Source organism: Oncorhynchus keta, chromosome 35 (assembly GCF_023373465.1).
Source record: "Oncorhynchus keta strain PuntledgeMale-10-30-2019 chromosome 35, Oket_V2, whole genome shotgun sequence".
In the NCBI taxonomy this organism is placed as follows: Eukaryota; Metazoa; Chordata; class Actinopteri; order Salmoniformes; family Salmonidae; genus Oncorhynchus; species Oncorhynchus keta.
In genome coordinates, this window is record NC_068455.1 from 6,176,920 (window position 1) to 6,197,896 (window position 20,977).

The 20,977-nt window shown below is 52.5% G+C and overlaps 1 protein-coding gene and 1 long non-coding RNA gene across 3 annotated transcripts in view; one reads left to right on the forward strand and one right to left on the reverse strand.

Moving 5' to 3' along the window:
- Positions 1-19,453, forward strand: part of LOC127915769 (cytochrome c oxidase assembly protein COX16 homolog, mitochondrial) — a 40,359-nt gene extending 20,906 nt beyond the window's left edge. The window contains exons 3-4 of the mRNA XM_052496202.1: positions 17,094-17,162; positions 19,069-19,453. Coding sequence (XP_052352162.1) covers positions 17,094-17,162; positions 19,069-19,182 — 183 coding nt within the window. The 3' untranslated portion in view covers positions 19,183-19,453. The remainder of the gene's footprint in view (positions 1-17,093; positions 17,163-19,068) is intronic.
- Positions 17,185-19,042, reverse strand: LOC127915770 (uncharacterized). 2 transcript variants are annotated; one of them, XR_008092034.1, is made up of 5 exons: positions 18,900-19,042; positions 18,390-18,459; positions 18,180-18,354; positions 18,078-18,147; positions 17,185-17,526 (listed from the first exon to the last, which is right to left on the reverse strand). It is a non-coding gene; the product is annotated as an uncharacterized LOC127915770 (long non-coding RNA). The 2 variants fall into 2 exon arrangements; XR_008092033.1 differs by having other exon boundaries at positions 18,180-18,459.
- Positions 19,454-20,977: the final 1,524 nt, after the last annotated feature.

The following is a 20,977-nucleotide window of genomic DNA, read 5'->3' on the forward strand; positions in this document are numbered from 1 at the left end:
CAGTAACAGTCTCCCTCTAAACCCTGGGCCTCAGCAGTAACAGTCTCCCTCTAAACCCTGGGCTTCAGCAGTAACAGTCTCCCTCTAAACCCTGGGCCTCAGCAGTAACAGTCTCCCTCTAAACCCTGGGTCTCACTCTAAGCCCTAGGCCTCAGCAGTAACAGTCTCCCTCTAAACCCTGGGCCTCAGCAGTAACAGTCTCCCTCTAAACCCTGGGCCTCAGCAGGGACAGTCTCCCTCTAAACCCTGGGACTCAGCAGTGACAGTCTCCCTCTAAACCCTGGGCCTCAGTAGTGACAGTCTCCCTCTTAACCCTTGGCCTCAGCAGTGACACTCTTCCTCTAAACCCTGGGTCTCAGCAGTGACAGTCTCCCTCTAAACCCTGGGCCTCAACAGTGACAGTCTCCCTCTAAACTCTGGGTCTCACTTTAAACCCTGGGCCTCAGCAGTGACAGTCTCCCTCTAAACCCTGGGCCTCAGCAGTAACAGTCTCCCTCTAAACATTGGGCCTCAGCAGTGACAGTCTCCCTCTAAACTATGGGTCTCACTCTAAACCCTGGGCCTCAGCAGTAACAGTCTCCCTCTAAACCCTGGGCCTAACTCTAAACCCTGGGCCTCAGCAGTAACAGTCTCCCTCTAAACCCTGGGCCTCAGCAGTGACAGCCTCCCTCTAAACCCTGGGTCTCACTCTAAACCCTGGGCCTTAGCAGTGTCAGCCTCCCTCTAAACCCTGGGCCTCAACAGTGACAGTCTCCCTCTTAACCCTGGTCCTCGGCAGTGACACTCTCCCTCTAAACCCTGGGTCTCAACAGTGACAGTCTCCCTCTAAACCCTGGGCCTCAGCAGTGACAGTCTCCTCTAAACCCTGGGCCTCAGCAGTAACAGTCTCCCTCTAAACCCTGGGCCTCAGCAGTAACAGTCTCCTCTAAACCCTGGGCCTCAGCAGTGACAGTCTCCCTCTAAACCCTGGGCCTCAGCAGTGACATTCTCCCTCTAAACCCTGGGTCTCACTCTAAGCCCTGGGCCTCAGCAGTAACAGTCTCCCTCTAAACCCTGGGCCTCAGCAGTAACAGTCTCTCTCTAAACCCTGGGCCTCAGCAGTAACAGTCTCCCTCTAAACCCTGGGCCTCAGCAGTAACAGTCTCCGTCTCAACCCTGGGTCTCAGCAGTGACAGTCTCCCTCTAAACCCTGGGCCTCAGCAGTGACAGCCTCCCTCTAAACCCTGGGTCTCACTCTAAACCCTGGGCCTCAGCAGTGACAGCCTCCCTCTAAACCCTGGGCCTCAGCAGTGACAGTCTCCCTCTAAACCCTGGGCCTCAGCAGTGACAGTGTCCCTCTAAACCCTGGGCCTCAGCAGTGACAGTCTCCCTCTTAACCCTGGTCCTCAGCAGTGACACTCTCCCTCTAAACCCTGGGCCTCAGCAGTGACAGTCTCCCTCTAAACCCTGGGCCTCAGCATTGACAGCCTCCCTCTAATCTCTGGGTCTCACTTTAAACCCTCGGCCTCAGCAGTAACAGTCTCCCTCTAAACCCTGGGTCTCACTCTAAGCCCTGGGCCTCAGCAGTAACAGTCTCCCTCTAAACCCTGGGCCTCAGCAGTGACAGTCTCCCTCTAAACCCTGGGCCTCAGCATTGACAGCCTCCCTCTAATCTCTGGGTCTCCCTCTAAACCCTGGGCCTCAGCAGTAACAGTCTCCCTCTAAACCCTGGGCCTCAGCAGTAACAGTCTCCCTCTCAACCCTGGGCCTCAGCAGTAACAGTCTCCCTCTAAGCCCTGGGCCTCAGCAGTAACAGTCTCCCTCTAAACCCTGGGCCTCAGCAGTGACAGTCTCCCTCTAAACCCTGGGCCTCAGCAGTGACAGCCTCCCTCTAAACCCTGGGTCTCACTCTAAACCCTGGGCCTCAGCAGTGACAGTCTCCCTCTAAACCCTGGGCCTCAGCAGTGACAGTCTCCCTCTAAACCCTGGGTCTCACTCTAAACCCTGGGCCTCAGCAGTGACAGCCTCCCTCTAAACCCTGGGCCTCAGCAGTGACAGTCTCCCTCTAAACCCTGGGCCTCAGCAGTGACAGTGTCCCACTAAACCCTGGGCCTCAGCAGTGACAGTCTCCCTCTAAACCCTGGGTCTCACTCTAAACCCTGGGCCTCAACAGTGACAGTCTCCCTCTAAACCCTGGGCCTCAGCAGTGACAGTCTCCCTCTAAACCCTGGGACTCAGCAGTGACAGTCTCCCTCTAAACCCTGGGCCTCAGTAGTGACAGTCTCCCTCTTAACCCTGGGCCTCAGCAGTGACACTCTTCCTCTAAACCCTGGGTCTCAGCAGTGACAGTCTCCCTCTAAACCCTGGGCCTCAACAGTGACAGTCTCCCTCAACCCTGGGCCTCAGCAGTGACAGTCTCCCTCTAAACTCTGGGTCTCACTTTAAACCCTGGGCCTCAGCAGTGACAGTCTCCCTCTAAACCCTGGGCCTCAGCAGTAACAGTCTCCCTCTAAACATTGGGCCTCAGCAGTGACAGTCTCCCTCTAAACATTGGGCCTCAGCAGTGACAGTCTCCCTCTAAACCCTGGGTCTCACTCTAAACCCTGGGCCTCAGCAGTAACAGTCTCCCTCTAAACCCTGGGCCTCAGCAGTGACAGTCTGCCTCTAAACATTGGGCCTCAGCAGTGACAGTCTCCCTCTAAACTATGGGTCTCACTCTAAACCCTGGGCCTCAGCAGTGACAGTCTCCCTCTAAACATTCGGCCTCAGCAGTAACAGTCTCCCTCTAAACATTGGGCCTCAGCAGTAACAGTCTCCCTCTAAACCCTGGGCCTCAGCAGTGACAGTCTGCCTCTAAACCCTGGGCCTCAGCAGTACTAGTCTCCCTCTAAACCCTGGGCCTCAGCAGTAACAGTCTCCTTCTAAACCCTGGGTCTCACTCTAAACCCTGGGCCTCAGCAGTAACAGTCTCCCTCTAAACATTGGGCCTCGGCAGTGACAGTCTCCCTCTAAACCCTGGGCCTCAGCAGTGACAGCCTCCCTCTAAACCCTGGGTCTCACTCTAAGCCCTAGGCCTCAGCAGTAACAGTCTCCCTCTAAACCCTGGGCCTCAGCAGTAACAGTCTCCCTCTAAACCCTGGGCTTCAGCAGTAACAGTCTCCCTCTAAACCCTGGGCCTCAGCAGTAACAGTCTCCCTCTAAACCCTGGGCCTCAGAAGTAACGGTTTCCCTCTAAACATTGGGCCTCAGCAGTGACAGTCTCCCTCTAAACCCTGGGCCTCAGCAGGGACAGTCTCCCTCTAAACCCTGGGACTCAGCAGTGACAGTCTCCCTCTAAACCCTGGGCCTCAGTAGTGACAGTCTCCCTCTTAACCCTTGGCCTCAGCAGTGACACTCTTCCTCTAAACCCTGGGTCTCAGCAGTGACAGTCTCCCTCTAAACCCTGGGCCTCAACAGTGACAGTCTCCCTCAACCCTGGGCCTCAGCAGTGACAGTCTCCCTCTAAACTATGGGTCTCACTCTAAACCCTGGGCCTCAGCAGTGACAGTCTCCCTCTAAACCCTGGGCCTCAGCAGTGACAGTCTCCCTCTAAACTCTGGGTCTCACTTTAAACCCTGGGCCTCAGCAGTGACAGTCTCCCTCTAAACCCTGGGCCTCAGCAGTAACAGTCTCCCTCTAAACATTGGGCCTCAGCAGTGACAGTCTCCCGCTAAACTATGGGTCTCACTCTAAACCCTGGGCCTCAGCAGTGACAGTCTCCCTCTAAACCCTGGGCCTCAGCAGTGACAGTCTCCCTCTAAACCCTGGGCCTCAGCAGTAACAGTTTCCCTCTAAACCCTGGGCCTCAGCAGTGACAGTCTCCCTCTAAACCCTGGGTCTCACTCTAAACCCTGGGCCTCAGCAGTAACAGTCTCCCTCTAAACCCTGGGCCTCTAAACCCTGGGCCTCAGCAGTAACAGTCTCCCTCTAAACCCTGGGCCTCAGCAGTAACAGTCTCCCTCTAAACCCTGGGCCTCAGCAGTAACAGTCTCCTTCTAAACATTGGGCCTCAGCAGTGACAGTCTCCCTCTAAACCCTGGGCCTCAGCAGTGACCGCCTCCCTCTAAACCCTGGGTCTCACTCTAAACCCTGGGCCTCAGCAGTGACAGTCTCACTCTAAACCCTGGGCCTCAGCAGTGACAGTCTCCCTCTAAACCCTTGGTCTCCCTCTAAACCCTGGGCCTCAGCAGTAACAGTCCCCCTCTAAACCCTGGGCCTCAGCAGTGACAGTCTCCCTCTAAACCCTGGGCCTCAGCAGTGACAGTCTCCCTCTAAACCCTGGGCCTCAGCAGTGACAGTCTCCTTCTAAACCCTGGGCCTCAGCAGTGACAGTCTCCTTCTAAACCCTGGGCCTCAACAGTGACAGTCTCCCTCTAAACACTGGGCCTCAGCAGTGACAGCCTCCCTCTAAACCCTGGGCCTCAGCAGCGACCGTCTCCCTCTAAACCCTGGGTCTCACTCTAAACCCTGAGCCTCAGCAGTGACAGTCTCCCTCTAAACATTGGGCCTCAGCAGTAACAGTCTCCCTCTAAACATTGGGCCTCAGCAATGACAGTCTCCTTCTAAACCCTGGGTCTCACTCTAAACCCTGGGCCTCAGCAGTAACAGTCTCCCTCTAAACCCTGGGACTCAGCAGTAACAGTCTCCCTCTAAACATTGGGCCTCAGCAGTGACAGTCTCCTTCTAAACCCTGGGTCTCACTCTAAACCCTGGGCCTCAACAGTGACAGTCTCCCTCTAAACCCTGGGCCTCAGCAGTGACAGCCTCCCTCTAAACCCTGGGCCTCAGCAGTGACAGTCTCCCTCTAAACCCTGGGTCTCACTCTAAACCCTGGGCCTCAGCAGTGACACTCTCCTTCTAAACCCTGGGCCTCAGCAGTGACAGTCTCCCTCTAAACCCTGGGCCTAAGCAGTGACAGTCTCCTTCTAAACCCTGGGCCTCAGCAGTGACAGTCTCCCTCTAAACCCTGGGCCTCAGCAGTGACAGTCTCCTTCTAAACCCTGGGTCTCACTCTAAACCCTGGGCCTCAGCAGTGACAGTCTCCCTCTAAACCCTGGGCCTCAGCAGTGACAGTCTCCTTCTAAACCCTGGGCCTCAGCAGTGACAGTCTCCTTCTAAACCCTGGGTCTCACTCTAAACCCTGGGCCTCAGCAGTGACAGTCTCCCTCTAAGCCCTGGGCCTCAGCAGTGACAGTTTCCCTCTAAACCCTGGGCCTCAGCAGTGACAGTCTCCTTCTAAACCCTGGGTCTCACTCTAAACCCTGGGCCTCAGCAGTGACAGTCTCCTTCTAAACCCTGGGCCTCAGCAGTACTAGTCTCCCTCTAAACCCTGGGCCTCAGCAGTAACAGTCTCCTTCTAAACCCTGGGTCTCAGCAGTGACAGTCTGCCTCTAAACCCTGGGCCTCAGCAGTACTAGTCTCCCTCTAAACCAGGGGTGTCAAACTCATTTCGCATCGTGGGCCACATACGGCCTAGGGAGATGTCAAGTGGGCCGGACCATTAAAATTATACCATACTCTGCTATAAATAACCAAAATATCATGTCTTTCCTTTGTTTTGGTGTAAAGAAGCACAAGAACATTAGGAAAATATTGAAATTTAATGAACTATCCTTTTACAAAACATTTCATGAAACACCTCATATTTCCTTAGACAAATGTGCAATTTACTTTTATCATTCACAAATATGCATTGCAACTGATCCCACTGATTGTACAAAGGCACAACTTTAATTGGTACTGAAAAATATAGTAATGCACTTTAAGATTAAATGAGACTTTTAAAGAAAGGAATTTTTAAACCACTTACACATACGCATATAAAATCTAAATGTAATCCCTGCGTACACCTTACAAACTAAGGAGAGTGATTTTAAATGTGTAATGAAGAAAGTGTTCGCCTGTCCTGTAAATCTGTAAACTTCATACATGAAACATACATACACATACAATACATACTGAAAATTTATGGAGTTGTATGAACAGTAGAATTCCATCACACAACTTTTGAAGTTGCTGACTAACATTAAAGTGCACATTTTTTAAATCACCACAGTAAGGATTCATCTTCACAGAGCTGTATTCTTTCAATGCAAACAGTATCTAAGGCAGCATTTTAAGGGTGTTAGTCTAGTCTGGACTTGTATTTGTACCTGAAACTTGGCATCTTTTGGCCTGTACAAGTGCATCAACACCAGGTGTCATGTCCTGACTAGCTGTCACTTTCAGAATGTCATTTAAGTGCTTGTTTGTGAGCCTTGAACGCATTTTTGTTTTATTGATATTCATCACTGAGAAAATTTGTTCACAAAGGTAGGTTGTCCCAAACATGCACAAAATTTTAGCAGCCAGGGCTGTTAATTTGGGGTACCCTGGTAGTAGATACTGATAAAATCTGTCCAGACCTACAGAGGCAAATTTGCCCTTCAAATCTGCATCACACTGCAAATCAATTATCTCTAGCTGAATTTCGACCGGCAGATCAGAAGCTTTAACTGTGAAAGGTGAGCGAAAAACTGAAAATTCTGTCTCAAGTTCACCAAATACCTGAAAACGTTTCTCAAACTCCCGCAGTAGTCCTGCAATTTTGTCTTTGTACCGTTTCATGTCCGCATCAGGTCTGGTCACACACATCTCTCAGACAGGGAAATGAGCAGGGTTGCCATTTGCCAGTTGCATCTCCCACAAAGTCAGCTTCAACTTAAATGCATGTATGTTGTCAGAAAACTGTGTGACAACTTTTTGCGGCCTTGCAACATTTTGTTCAGATTGTTCAAGTGTTCAGTAATATCAACCAAGAATGCAAGGTCCCGTAGCCATTCCTGAGATTGTAATTCCAACACCGGTTTTCCTTTTTCTCCATGAACTGTCCGATTTCCTCTCGTAGATCAAAGAAATGCCTCAGCACAGCGCCTCGGCTTAACCATCTCACTTCAGTGTGGTATGGCAGGCTGTGGGTAATGTTGCTGTCGCTGAGAAGTTTGTCAAACTGACGATGGTTCAGACCTCTGGACCGGATGAAATTTACAGTGCGAACAACCACCTCCATGACGTGGTCCATTTTCAGCGACTTGCAACACAATGCCTCCTGGTGCAAAATACAGTGAAATGTCCAGAAACGATCTCCTCCATTAAGGGCTTGTACTTTGTCTTTGAACTTTGTCGCGACACCTGCTTTCTTTCCGACCATGGATGGCGCGCCGTCTGTAGCCAGGCTGACAGCGCGGGACCAGTCCACTCCAACTCTGTCCAATGCAGCAAGGACAGAGCCGAAAATGTCCTCGGCTGTTGTGGTGTCCATCATTGGCACCAACTCAAGAAACTCTTCAGTAACAGTCAATGTCTCATCAACTCCTCGAATAAATATGGCCAGTTGGGCCACGTCTGTGATGTCAGTGCTCTCGTCAATTGCCACGGAAAATGCAATAAATGACTTGACTCTCTGTTTCAATTGACTGTCTAAATCTGCCGATAGTTCCGAAATCCTCTCTGCTATAGTATTCCTCGTCAGGCTAATATTGGCAAAAGCTTGTCGCTTCTCGGGACATACAAGTTCAGCCGCCTTCATCATGCATCGTTTAACAAAGTCACCGTCGGAATACGGCTTCGATGCTAATGCTATTTCGCTAGCAATTAGGTAGCTGGCTTTTACCGCTGCTTCACTGACTTCTCGGCTCTGGATGAAAGTTGACTGCTGTTTCCTCAGACCCGCCAGCAATTCGTTAATCTTATCTCTTCTCAGTTGTCCTTGCAAGCCGTCATATTTTTCGCTGTGATGAGTCTCGTAGTGGCGTCGAATATTATATTCCTTCAATACCGAAACTTGTTGCAAACACACCAAGCACAAAGGTTTTCCGTGCATCTCTGTAAATAAATAGGACGTGGTCCATTTTTCTTTAAATTCTACACTCCTTATCTACTTTTCTCCGTTTGGATAACGACATTTTGGCTAATGAGGGTGTAGTGGAGAGGTAGAGACTTTAACAATCTTAACAACGTCGTAACAAGCAGCAGATGGCGCATTGATACCGTCTGCTGTTTTCAGTCTGTCTCAGTGATGCGGCTTGTCTTAAAAAAAAAAATATTAATTCCATGTCTTTTATGCATTTTTTTCCACTTTCAAATTATCCTGCGGGCCTGATCGAACCTCCTTGGGGGCCGGTTCCGGCCCGCGGGCCGTATGTTTGACACCCCTGCTCTAAACCCTGGGCCTCAGCAGTAACAGTCTCCTTCTAAACCCTGGGTCTCTCTCTAAACCCTGGGCCTCAGCAGTAACAGTCTCCCTCTAAACATTGGGCCTCGGCAGTGACAGTCTCCCTCTAAACCCTGGGCCTCAGCAGTGACAGCCTCCCTCTAAACCCTGGGTCTCACTCTAAGCCCTAGGCCTCAGCAGTAACAGTCTCCCTCTAAACCCTGGGCCTCAGCAGTAACAGTCTCCCTCTAAACCCTGGGCTTCAGCAGTAACAGTCTCCCTCTAAACCCTGGGCCTCAGCAGTAACAGTCTCCCTCTAAACCCTGGGCCTCAGAAGTAACGGTTTCCCTCTAAACATTGGGCCTCAGCAGTGACAGTCTCCCTCTAAACCCTGGGCCTCAGCAGGGACAGTCTCCCTCTAATCCCTGGGCCTCAGTAGTGACAGTCTCCCTCTTAACCCTTGGCCTCAGCAGTGACACTCTTCCTCTAAACCCTGGGTCTCAGCAGTGACAGTCTCCCTCTAAACCCTGGGCCTCAGCAGTAACAGTCTCCCTCTAAACATTGGGCCTCAGCAGTGACAGTCTCCCTCTAAACTATGGGTCTCACTCTAAACCCTGGGCCTCAGCAGTGACAGTCTCCCTCTAAACCCTGGGCCTCAGCAGTGACAGTCTCCCTCTAAACCCTGGGCCTCAGCAGTAACAGTTTCCCTCTAAACCCTGGGCCTCAGCAGTAACAGTCTCCCTCTAAACCCTGGGCCTCAGCAGTGACAGTCTCCCTCTAAACCCTGGGCCTCAGCAGTGACAGTCTCCCTCTAAACCATGGGTCTCACTCTAAACCCTGGGCCTCAGCAGTAACAGTCTCCCTCTAAACCCTGGGCCTCACTCTAAACCCTGGGCCTCAGCAGTAACAGTCTCCCTCTAAACCCTGGGCCTCAGCAGTAACAGTCTCCCTCTAAACCCTGGGCCTCAGCAGTAACAGTCTCCTTCTAAACATTGGGCCTCAGCAGTGACAGTCTCCCTCTAAACCCTGGGCCTCAGAAGTGACCGCCTCCCTCTAAACCCTGGGTCTCACTCTAAACCCTGGGCCTCAGCAGTGACAGTCTCACTCTAAACCCTGGGCCTCAGCAATGACAGTCTCCCTCTAAACCCTTGGTCTCCCTCTAAACCCTGGGCCTCAGCAGTGACAGTCTCCTTCTAAACCCTGGGCCTCAGCAGTGACAGTCTCCTTCTAAACCCTGGGTCTCACTCTAAACCCTGGGCCTCAGCAGTAACAGTCTCCCTCTAAACCCTGGGCCTCAACAGTGACAGTCTCCCTCTAAACACTGGGCCTCAGCAGTGACAGCCTCCCTCTAAACCCTGGGCCTCAGCAGCGACCGTCTCCCTCTAAACCCTGGGTCTCACTCTAAACCCTGAGCCTCAGCAGTGACAGTCTCCCTCTAAACATTGGGCCTCAGCAGTAACAGTCTCCCTCTAAACATTGGGCCTCAGCAGTGACAGTCTCCTTCTAAACCCTGGGTCTCACTCTAAACCCTGGGCCTCAGCAGTAACAGTCTCCCTCTAAACCCTGGGACTCAGCAGTAACGGTCTCCCTCTAAACATTGGGCCTCAGCAGTGACAGTCTCCTTCTAAACCCTGGGTCTCACTCTAAACCCTGGGCCTCAGCAGTAACAGTCTCCCTCTAAACCCTGGGACTCAGCAGTGACAGTCTCCCTCTAAACCCTGGGCCTCAGCAGTGACAGCCTCCCTCTAAACCCTGGGCCTCAACAGTGACAGTCTCCCTCTAAAACCTGGGCCTCAGCAGTGACAGCCTCCCTCTAAACCCTGGGCCTCAGCAGTGACAGTCTCCCTCTAAACCCTGGGTCTCACTCTAAACCCTGGGCCTCAGCAGTGACACTCTCCTTCTAAACCCTGGGCCTCAGCAGTGACAGTCTCCCTCTAAACCCTGGGCCTAAGCAGTGACAGTCTCCTTCTAAACCCTGGGCCTCAGCAGTGACAGTCTCCTTCTAAACCCTGGGTCTCACTCTAAACCCTGGGCCTCAGCAGTGACAGTCTCCCTCTAAGCCCTGGGCCTCAGCAGTGACAGTTTCCCTCTAAACCCTGGGCCTCAGCAGTGACAGCCTCCCTCTAAACCCTGGGTCTCACTCTAAACCCTGGGCCTCAGCAGTGACAGTCTCCTTCTAAACCCTGGGTCTCAGCAGTGACAGTCTCCTTCTAAACCCTGGTCCTCAGCAGTGACAGTCTCCCTCTAAACCCTGGGCCTCAGCAGTGACTGCTGCTTCTGTGATTGTGTGTTTTTAAGTTTTTGTGCGTGTGTGGCATCTGCGTGTGTGAGAGAAATAATCTTATGTATGCCAAGGCCTGGCTAAATAGCCGTGGGTTGGAGTGCAGTTCACACACACACACCCACCCATGTTAGCTACAGTACGTTACTCTACAAACCACTCCATCTTCCCTCCCAGACAGCGACCTAGTTAAGTCTTACAGCCACTGACTGTCTCTATGACCCAATTAGAGCTCTTTCTCAATGACTCATTCCATTGAAGCCCCTCCAGACCAACATGGGTTGAATCCCAAATGGCTCCCTATGTCAGGGGGGGTCCAACTCATTCCATTGAAGCCCCTCCAGACCAACATGGGTTGAATCCCAAATAGCTCCCTATGTCAGGGGGGGGTCCAACTCATTCCATTGAAGCCCCTCCAGACCAACATGGGTTGAATCCCAAATAGCTCCCTATGTCAGGGGGGGTCCAACTCATTCCATTGAAGCCCCTCCAGACCAACATGGGTTGAATCCCAAATAGCTCCCTATGTCAGGGGGGGGTCCAACTCATTCCATTGAAGCCCCTCCAGACCAACATGGGTTGAATCCCAAATGGCTCCCTATGTCAGGGGGGGGTCCAACTCATTCCATTGAAGCCCCTCCAGACCAACATGGGTTGAGTCCCAAATAGCTCCCTATGTCAGGGGGGGGTCCAACTCATTCCATTGATGCTCCTCCAGACCAACATGGGTTGAGTCCCAAATAGCTCCCTATGTCAGGGGGGGTCCAACTCATTCCATTGATGCCCCTCCAGACCAACATGGGTTGAATCCCAAATAGCTCCCTATGTCAGGGGGGGGGGTCCAACTCATTCCATTGAAGCCCCTCCAGACCAACATGGGTTGAGTCCCAAATAGCTCCCTATGTCAGGGGGGTCCAACTCATTCCATTGATGCTCCTCCAGACCAACATGGGTTGAATCCCAAATGCCTCCCTATGTCAGGGGGGGGGTCCAACTCATTCTGTGGAGGGACTCGTGTCCATAGGTTTATTTTTGAATTCCCTTTCAATTAAGACCTAGACAACCAGGTGAGGGGAGTTCCTTACCAATTAGGGACCTTCATTAATTAATTAATCAATCAAGTAGGTAGCCGGCAGGGTAGCTTAGTGGTTAGAGCGTTGGGCCAGTAACCGAAAGGTTGCTAGATCAAATCCCCAGGTTTAAAAAAAATCTGTCATTCTGCCCCTGAACAAGGCAGTTAACCCACTGTTCCCCGGTAGGCCGTCAATTGTAAATAAGAATTTGTTCTGAACTGACTTGCCTAGTTAAATAAAAAAAATGTGAACGTACAAGGGAGGAGCGAGAACCCGCAGACACGATGTCATTTGGGACTCAGGTTATGGTCTCCTCTCAGGGTTCCTCCCCTCCCATCTAGAGTTGGTCTCCTCTCAGGGTTCCTCCCCTCCCCTCTAGAGTTGGTCTCCTCTCAGGGTTCCTCCCCTCCCCTCTAGAGTTGGTCTCTTCTCAGGGTTCCCCCTCCCCTCTAGAGTTGGTCTCCTCTCAGGGTTCCTCCCCTCCCCTCTAGAGTTGGTCTCCTCTCAGGGTTCCTCCCCTCCCCTCTAGAGTTGGTCTCCTCTCAGGGTTCCTCCCCTCCCCTCTAGAGTTGGTCTCCTCTCAGGGTTCCTCCCCTCCCCTCTAGAGTTGGTCTCCTCTCAGGGTTCCTCCCCTCCCCTCTAGAGTTGGTCTCCTCTCAGGGTTCCTCCCCCCCCCTCTAGAGTTGGTCTCCTCTCAGGGTTCCTCCCCTCCCCTCTAGAGTTGGTCTCCTCTCAGGGTTCCTCCCCTCCCCTCTAGAGTTGGTCTCCTCTCAGGGTTCCTCCCCTCCCCTCTAGAGTTGGTCTCCTCTCAGGGTTCCTCCCCTCCCCTCTAGAGTTGGTCTCCTCTCAGGGTTCCTCCCCTCCCCTCTAGAGTTGGTCTCCTCTCAGGGTTCCTCCCCTCCCCTCTAGAGTTGGTCTCCTCTCAGGGTTCCTCCCCTCCCCTCTAGAGTTGGTCTCCTCTCAGGGTTCCTCCCCTCCCCTCTAGAGTTGGTCTCCTCTCAGGGTTCCTCCCCTCCCCTCTAGAGTTGGTCTCCTCTCAGGGTTTCTCCCCTCCCCTCTAGAGTTGGTCTCCTCTCAGGGTTCCTCCCCTCCCCTCTAGAGTTGGTCTCCTCTCAGGGTTCCTCCCCTCCCCTCTAGAGTTGGTCTCCTCTCAGGGTTCCTCCCCTCCCCTCTAGAGTTGGTCTCCTCTCAGGGTTTCTCCCCTCCCCTCTAGAGTTGGTCTCCTCTCAGGGTTCCTCCCCTCTAGAGTTGGTCTCCTCTCAGGGTTCCCCCCCTCCCCTCTAGAGTTGGTCTCTTCTCAGGGTTTCTCCCCTCCCCTCTAGAGTTGGTCTCCTCTCAGGGTTCCTCCCCTCCCCTCTAGAGTTGGTCTCCTCTCAGGGTTCCTCCCCTCCCCTCTAGAGTTGGTCTCCTCTCAGGGTTCCTCCCCTCCCCTCTAGAGTTGGTCTCCTCTCAGGGTTCCTCCCCTCCCCTCTAGAGTTGGTCTCCTCTCAGGGTTCCTCCCCTCCCTCTCTTCCTCCCTCCCCTCTAGAGTTGAGTTGGTCTCCTCTCAGGGTTCCTCCCCTCCCCTCTAGAGTTGGTCTCCTCTCAGGGTTCTCCTCCCCTCTAGAGTTGGTCTCCTCTCAGGGTTTCTCCCCCCCTCTAGAGTTGGTCTCCTCCTCCCCTCTAGGTTTCTCCTCTCAGGGTTCCTCCCATCCTCTAGAGTTGGTCTCCTCTCAGGGTTTCTCCCTCCCCTCTAGAGTTGGTCTCCTCTCAGGGTTCCTCCCCTCTAGAGTTGGTCTCCTCTCAGGGTTTCTCCCCTCCCCTCTAGAGTTGGTCTCCTCTCAGGGTTCCTCCCATCTAGAGTTGGTCTCCTCTCAGGGTCTCCTCCCCTCTAGAGGGTTCCTCCAGGGTTCCTCCCCTCTAGAGTTGGTCTCTTCTCAGGGTTCCTCCCCTCTAGAGTTGGTCTCCTCTCAGGGTTCCTCCCCTCCCCTCTAGAGTTGGTCTCCTCTCAGGGTTCCTCCCATCTAGAGTTGGTCTCCTCTCAGGGTTCCTCCCCTCCCCTCTAGAGTTGGTCTCTTCTCAGGGTTCCTCCCCTCTAGAGTTGGTCTCCTCTCAGGGTTCCTCCCCTCCCCTCTAGAGTTGGTCTCTTCTCAGGGTTTCTCCCTCCCCTCTAGAGTTGGTCTCCTCTCAGGGTTCCTCCCCTCCCCTCTAGAGTTGGTCTCCTCTCAGGGTTCCTCCCCTCCCCTCTAGAGTTGGTCTCCTCTCAGGGTTCCTCCCCTCTAGAGTTGGTCTCCTCTCAGGGTTCCTCCCCTCCCCTCTAGAGTTGGTCTCCTCTCAGGGTTCCTCCCCTCCCCTCTAGAGTTGGTCTCCTCTCAGGGTTCCTCCCCTCCCTCTAGAGTTGGTCTCCTCTCAGGGTTTCTCCCCTCCCCTCTAGAGTTGGTCTCCTCTCAGGGTTCCTCCCCTCTAGAGTTGGTCTCCTCTCAGGGTTCCTCCCCTCTAGAGTTGGTCTCCTCTCAGGGTTCCTCCCCTCTAGAGTTGGTCTCCTCTCAGGGTTTCTCCCCTCCCCTCTAGAGTTGGTCTCCTCTCAGGGTTTCTCCCCTCCCCTCTAGAGTTGGTCTCCTCTCAGGGTTCCTCCCATCTAGAGTTGGTCTCCTCTCAGGGTTCCTCCCCTCCCCTCTAGAGTTGGTCTCTTCTCAGGGTTCCTCCCCTCTAGAGTTGGTCTCCTCTCAGGGTTCCTCCCCTCTAGAGTTGGTCTCCTCTCAGGGTTCCCCCCCTCCCCTCTAGAGTTGGTCTCTTCTCAGGGTTTCTCCCCTCCCCTCTAGAGTTGGTCTCCTCTCAGGGTTCCTCCCCTCCCCTCTAGAGTTGGTCTCCTCTCAGGGTTCCTCCCCTCCCCTCTAGAGTTGGTCTCCTCTCAGGGTTCCTCCCCTCTAGAGTTGGTCTCCTCTCAGGGTTCCTCCCCTCCCCTCTAGAGTTGGTCTCCTCTCAGGGTTCCTCCCCTCCCCTCTAGAGTTGGTCTCCTCTCAGGGTTCCTCCCCTCCCCTCTAGAGTTGGTCTCCTCTCAGGGTTTCTCCCCTCCCCTCTAGAGTTGGTCTCCTCTCAGGGTTCCTCCCCTCTAGAGTTGGTCTCCTCTCAGGGTTCCTCCCCTCTAGAGTTGGTCTCCTCTCAGGGTTCCTCCCCTCTAGAGTTGGTCTCCTCTCAGGGTTTCTCCCCTCCCCTCTAGAGTTGGTCTCCTCTCAGGGTTTCTCCCCTCCCCTCTAGAGTTGGTCTCCTCTCAGGGTTCCTCCCATCTAGAGTTGGTCTCCTCTCAGGGTTCCTCCCCTCCCCTCTAGAGTTGGTCTCTTCTCAGGGTTCCTCCCCTCTAGAGTTGGTCTCCTCTCAGGGTTCCTCCCCTCTAGAGTTGGTCTCCTCTCAGGGTTCCTCCCCTCCCCTCTAGAGTTGGTCTCCTCTCAGGGTTCCTCCCCTCCCCTCTAGAGTTGGTCTCCTCTCAGGGTTCCTCCCCTCCCCTCTAGAGTTGGTCTCCTCTCAGGGTTCCTCCCCTCCCTCTAGAGTTGGTCTCCTCTCAGGGTTCCTCCCTCCCCTCTAGAGTTGGTCTCCTCTCAGGGTTCCTCCCCTCCCCTCTAGAGTTGGTCTCCTCTCAGGGTTCCTCCCCTCCCCTCTAGAGTTGGTCTCCTCTCAGGGTTCCTCCCCTCCCCTCTAGAGTTGGTCTCCTCTCAGGGTTCCTCCCCTCCCCTCTAGAGTTGGTCTCCTCTCAGGGTTCCCCCTCCCCCTCTAGAGTTGGTCTCCTCTCAGGGTTCCTCCCCTCCCCTCTAGAGTTGGTCTCTTCTCAGGGTTTCTCCTCCCCTCTAGAGTTGGTCTCTTCTCAGGGTTCCTCCCCTCCCCTCTAGAGTCGGTCTCCTCTCAGGGTTCCTCCCCTCCCCTCTAGAGTTGGTCTCCTCTCAGGGTTCCTCCCCTCCCCTCTAGAGTTGGTCTCCTCTCAGGGTTCCTCCCCTCCCCTCTAGAGTTGGTCTCCTCTCAGGGTTCTTCCCCTCCCCTCTAGAGTTGGTCTCCCCTCAGGGCCCCCCACCTGAGTCTGTTACACTACGCTCAGCCTTTTGGGGGTTTTAGTGTAATGTTTTGTTAAGTGCTCAGTGTCAAAGAGGTACACAAATTAAATTATGATTTGGCTTTATTTCAAAAATGATTGTAAACACGCTACAGCTAAGAAAAGACAGAAAGCGACCTCTCCTTGTTCCCAAGTCATCTGGCTTGGCTGGTAAGCTGGCTGTTTTACTCAACCTGGTGACATTTCTCCAAATGAAGCTGAATAATTGATCAGGGAAACAGGGCCATTTGTAATTGTGCCAACTCTCTGGGTAGAGAAGAGACAGGGGAAGAGGGGTGTAACTTCTGGGTGTGAATGAGTCAGCTTAGTGCTCATCTTTTCTACGCTGCCAGTTTCTTTCTCTCTGCCAGCTAGAAACTAGACTACCTCTGGCTTCTGTCATCATTTATACATTACAGAAATAATAGATGGAGAGAAGGGCATGGAGGAGAGGAGAGGGGGAGGGGAGAGGAGGGGGGGGGTGAGAGGAGGGAAGGGGGAGAGGGAGGAGGAGGGAAGGGGGAGAGGAAGGGAGGGAGGGAAGGGGAGGGAGAGAGGAGGAGGGAAGGGGAGGAGGAGGCTGCCTCATTTTGATTGTCAAGAGTTCTTCTCTCCCCCTTCCCTCCTCCTCTCCTCCCTTCCCTCCTCCTCCTCCTCCTCCTCCCTTCCCTCCTCCTCCTCCTCCTCCCTTCCCTCCTCCTCCTCTCCCCCTTCCCTCCTCCTCCCTTCCCTCCTCCTCCTCCCCCTTCCCTCCTCCTCCTCTCCCCCTTCCCTCCTCCTCCTCTCCCCCTTCCCTCCTCCTCTCCCCCTTCCCTCCTCCTCCCCCTTCCCTCCTCCTCTCCCCCTCCTCCTCCTCTCCCCCTTCCCTCCTCTCCTCCCTCCTCCTCCTCCTCTCCTCTCCCCTTCCCTGCTCCTCTCCCCCTTCCCTCCTCTCCTCCTCCTCTCTCCCCTCCTCTCCCCCTTCCCTCCTCCTCCTCTCCCCCTTCCCTCCTCCTCCTCTCCCCCTTCCCTCCTCCTCCTCTCCCCCTTCCCTCCTCCTCCTCTTCCCCTTCCCTCCTCCTCTTCCCCTTCCCTCCTCCTCTTCCCCTTCCCTCCTCCTCTCCCCCTTCCCTCCTCCTCTCCCCCTTCCCTCCTCCTCTCCCCCCCTCCCTCCTCTCCTCCCTCCTCCTCCTCTCCTCTCCCCCTTCCCTGCTCCTCTCCCCCTTCCCTCCTCTCCTCCTCCCCTCCTCCTCCTCTCCCCCTTCCCTCCTCTCCCCCTTCCCTCCTCATGCCCTTCTCTCTCTCCCCCCCACATCCAGTTGAGAGCTGTGATTTCAGACCAGCTGTGTGTTTCAGAAAATGTACATGATCAAATATACAGTTTGTTCACCAGATCACAGTGCAGATCGGTGTGTCGGTCTGTGTGTGTGAATAAGGAGCTGCCTTGTGTGTGTGACACTAACCTTTCCTCTCTTCTTCTCTCTCCTCTAGCTGGATCCCACCCTGGAGGCCAAGGTGAACCCCCAGAAACAGTCTGTTATCCTGGAGGAGGAGTACCAGGTAGGTGTCTGATGGACGAGGGGAGTTGATCTGTGTTTGTACTGTAATGCTGTGTTCTCTGATACCATCCTGGAAGACTCAAGGATATGATCTTATCTTTAATTTCTAAATATGTTATCTACTACCCCCCCCCCCTCCAGTGTTCTGTTATCTTCTAAAACCCCCTGGTGTTCTGTTATCTTCTAAAACCCCCTGGTGTTCTGTTATCTTCTAAAACCCCCTGGTGTTCTGTTATCTTCTAAAACCCCCTGGTGTTCTGTTATCTTCTAAAACCCCCTGGTGTTCTGTTATCTACTAAAACCCCCTGGTGTTCTGTTATCTACTAAAACCTCCTCCTCCCTGGTGTTCTGTTATCTACTAAAACCTCCTCCCCCCTGGTGTTCTGTTATCTACTAAAACCCCCTGGTGTTCTGTTATCTACTAAAACCTCCTGGTGTTCTGTTATCTACTAAAACCTCCTGGTGTTCTGTTATCTACTAAAACCTCCTGGTGTTCTGTTATCTACTAAAACCTCCTGGTGTTCTGTTATCTACTAAAACCTCCTCCCTGGTGTTCTGTTATCTACTAAAACCTCCTCCTCCTGGTGTTCTGTTATCTACTAAAACCTCCTCCTCCTGGTGTTCTGTTATCTACTAAAACCTCCTCCCCCTGGTGTTCTGTTATCTACTAAAACCTCCTCCTCCTGGTGTTCTGTTATCTACTAAAACCTCCTCCTCCTGGTGTTCTGTTATCTACTAAAACCTCCTGGTGTTCTGTTATCTACTAAAACCTCCTCCCCCTGGTGTTCTGTTATCTACTAAAACCCCCTGGTGTTCTGTTATCTACTAAAACCCCCTGGTGTTCTGTTATCTACTAAAACCCCCTGGTGTTCTGTTATCTTCTAAAACCCCCTGGTGTTCTGTTATCTACTAAAACCTCTTCCTCCCTGGTGTTCTGTTATCTACTAAAACCTCCTCCTCCCTGGTGTTCTGTTATCTACTAAAACCTCCCCCCTGGTGTTCTGTTATCTACTAAAACCTCCTCCTCCCTGGTGTTCTGTTATCTACTAAAACCTCCTCCTCCCTGGTGTTCTGTTATCTACTAAAACCTCCTCCTCCCTGGTGTTCTGTTATCTACTAAAACCTCCTCCTCCCTGGTGTTCTGTTATCTACTAAAACCTCCTCCTCCCTGGTGTTCTGTTATCTACTAAAACCTCCTCCCCCCTGGTGTTCTGTTATCTACTAAAACCTCCTCCTCCCTGGTGTTCTGTTATCTACTAAAACCTCCTCCTCCCTGGTGTTCTGTTATCTACTAAAACCTCCTCCCCCCTGGTGTTCTGTTATCTACTAAAACCTCCTCCTCCCTGGTGTTCTGTTATCTACTAAAACCACCTCCTCCCTGGTGTTCTGTTATCTACTAAAACCTCCTCCCCCTGGTGTTCTGTTATCTACTAAAACCTCCTCCTGGTGTTCTGTTATCTACTAAAACCTCCTCCTCCCTGGTGTTCTGTTATCTACTAAACCTCCCCCCTGGTGTTCTGTTATCTACTAAAACCTCCTCCCCCCTGGTGTTCTGTTATCTACTAAAACCACCTCCTCCCTGGTGTTCTGTTATCTACTAAAACCTCCTCCTCCCTGGTGTTCTGTTATCTACTAAAACCTCCTCCCCCTGGTGTTCTGTTATCTACTAAAACCTCCTGGTGTTCTGTTATCTACTAAAACCTCCTCCCCCCCCTGGTGTTCTGTTATCTACTAAAACCTCCTCCTCCCTGGTGTTCTGTTATCTACTAAAACCTCCTCCTCCCTGGTGTGCTGTGTAGGTTTTTGTAAAACCTCCTCCCTGGTGTTCAGTGTTGTCCTGATCCTATCCCTGACGTGTAGAGTAAAGCCCCTCACCCTGTCCTGTTGTCTCTCTGTCCCAACCACAGAAGATGAAGGATGTAAACCTGGAGGAGTGGAGCAACATCCGAGGTCCTCGTCCCTGGGAAGACTCCAAGGAATACCAAGAGCAGCAGCGCTCCAGACAGGGCAAGGCAGCGTGATGGAGATATGTCCCGGAATACCGCTGATCGGAGGCCGTACGGTTTGCAACGGGATATACTGAGTGAGATGGGAAAGACACAGGACCAAGACCACTGCAAGGCCAATGGCTTGAGGAATATAATATGTATTTATCATGTAAACTCAAAGTAACCAAAACCTTTGAGTCAATGAGAGTTTTGGAAATGGACAGTTGAATCTGTGATCCAATTGTATGTAAACAACAAATGTGCATGTCTTATATGTTATATAAAAAAATGTAATGTTTTGAAATACGAGTCTGGTTCTTGACTGTGTCCTATATGGCCACTAGGTGGCATAGTGGCTTGCCACTAGGTGGCATGTGCATTGGTACACATACCTGGTACACATATGCCTCACCAATTGTCATGATGAGAAAATGAACCACTAGGCCTGTGTGAGGTGGTTATGATATGAACCACTGGGCCTGTGTGGAGTGGTTATGATATGAACCACTAGGCCTGTGTGGTTAGAATATGAACCACTAGGCCTGTGTGATTAGAATATGAACCACTAGGCCTGTGTGGAGAGGTTAGAATATGAACCACTAGGCCTGTTTTGAGAGGTTAGGATATGAACCACTAGGCCTGTGTGGAGAGGTTAGGATATGAACCACTAAGCCTGTGTGGAGTGGTTAGGATATGAACCACTAGGCCTGTGTGGAGAGGTTAGGATATGAACCACTAGGCCTGTGTGGAGAGGTTAGAATATGAACCACTAGGCCTGTGTGGTTAGAATATGAACCACTAGGCCTGTTTGGAGCAGTTAGGATATGAACCACTAGGCCTTCGTGGAGAGGTTAGAATATGAACCACTAGGCCTGTGTGGTTAGAATATGAACCACTAGGCCTGTGTGGAGAGGTTAGGATATGATCCACTAGGCCAGTGTGGAGTGTTTAGGATATGAACCACTAGGCCTGTGTGGAGTGGTTAGGATATGAACCACTAGGCCTGTGTGGAGAGGTTAGAATATGAACCACTAGGCCTGTGTGGAGAGGTTAGGAGATGAACCACTAGGCCTGTGTGGTTAGAATATGAACCACTAGGCCTGTGTGGAGAGGTTAGGATATGAACCACTAGGCCTCTGTGGAGTGGTTAGGATATGAACCACTAGGCCTGTGTGGAGAGGTTAGAATATGAACCACTAGGCCTGTGTGGTTAGAATATGAACCACTAGGCCTGTTTGGAGCAGTTAGGATATGAACCACTAGGCCTTCGTGGAGAGGTTAGAATATGAACCACTAGGCCTGTGTGGTTAGAATATGAACCACTAGGCCTGTGTGGAGAGGTTAGGATATGATCCACTAGGCCTGTGTGGTTAGAATATGAACCACTAGGCCTGTGTGGAGAGGTTAGGATATGATCCACTAGGCCTGTGTGGAGAGGTTAGGAGATGAACCACTAGGCCTGTGTGGTTAGAATATGAACCACTAGGCCTGTGTGGAGAGGTTAGGATATGAACCACTAGGCCTCTGTGGAGTGGTTAGGATATGAACCACTAGGCCTCTGTGGAGAGGTTAGAATATGAACCACTAGGCCTGTGTGGAGAGGTTAGGAGATGAACCACTAGGCCTGTGTGGTTAGAATATGAACCACTAGGCCTGTGTGGAGAGGTTAGGATATGAACCACTAGGCCTCTGTGGAGTGGTTAGGATATGAACCACTAGGCCTGTGTGGAGAGGTTTGAATATGAACCACTAGGCCTGTGTGGAGAGGTTAGAATATGAACCACTAGGCCTGTGTGGAGAGGTTAGGATATGAACCACTAGGCCTCTG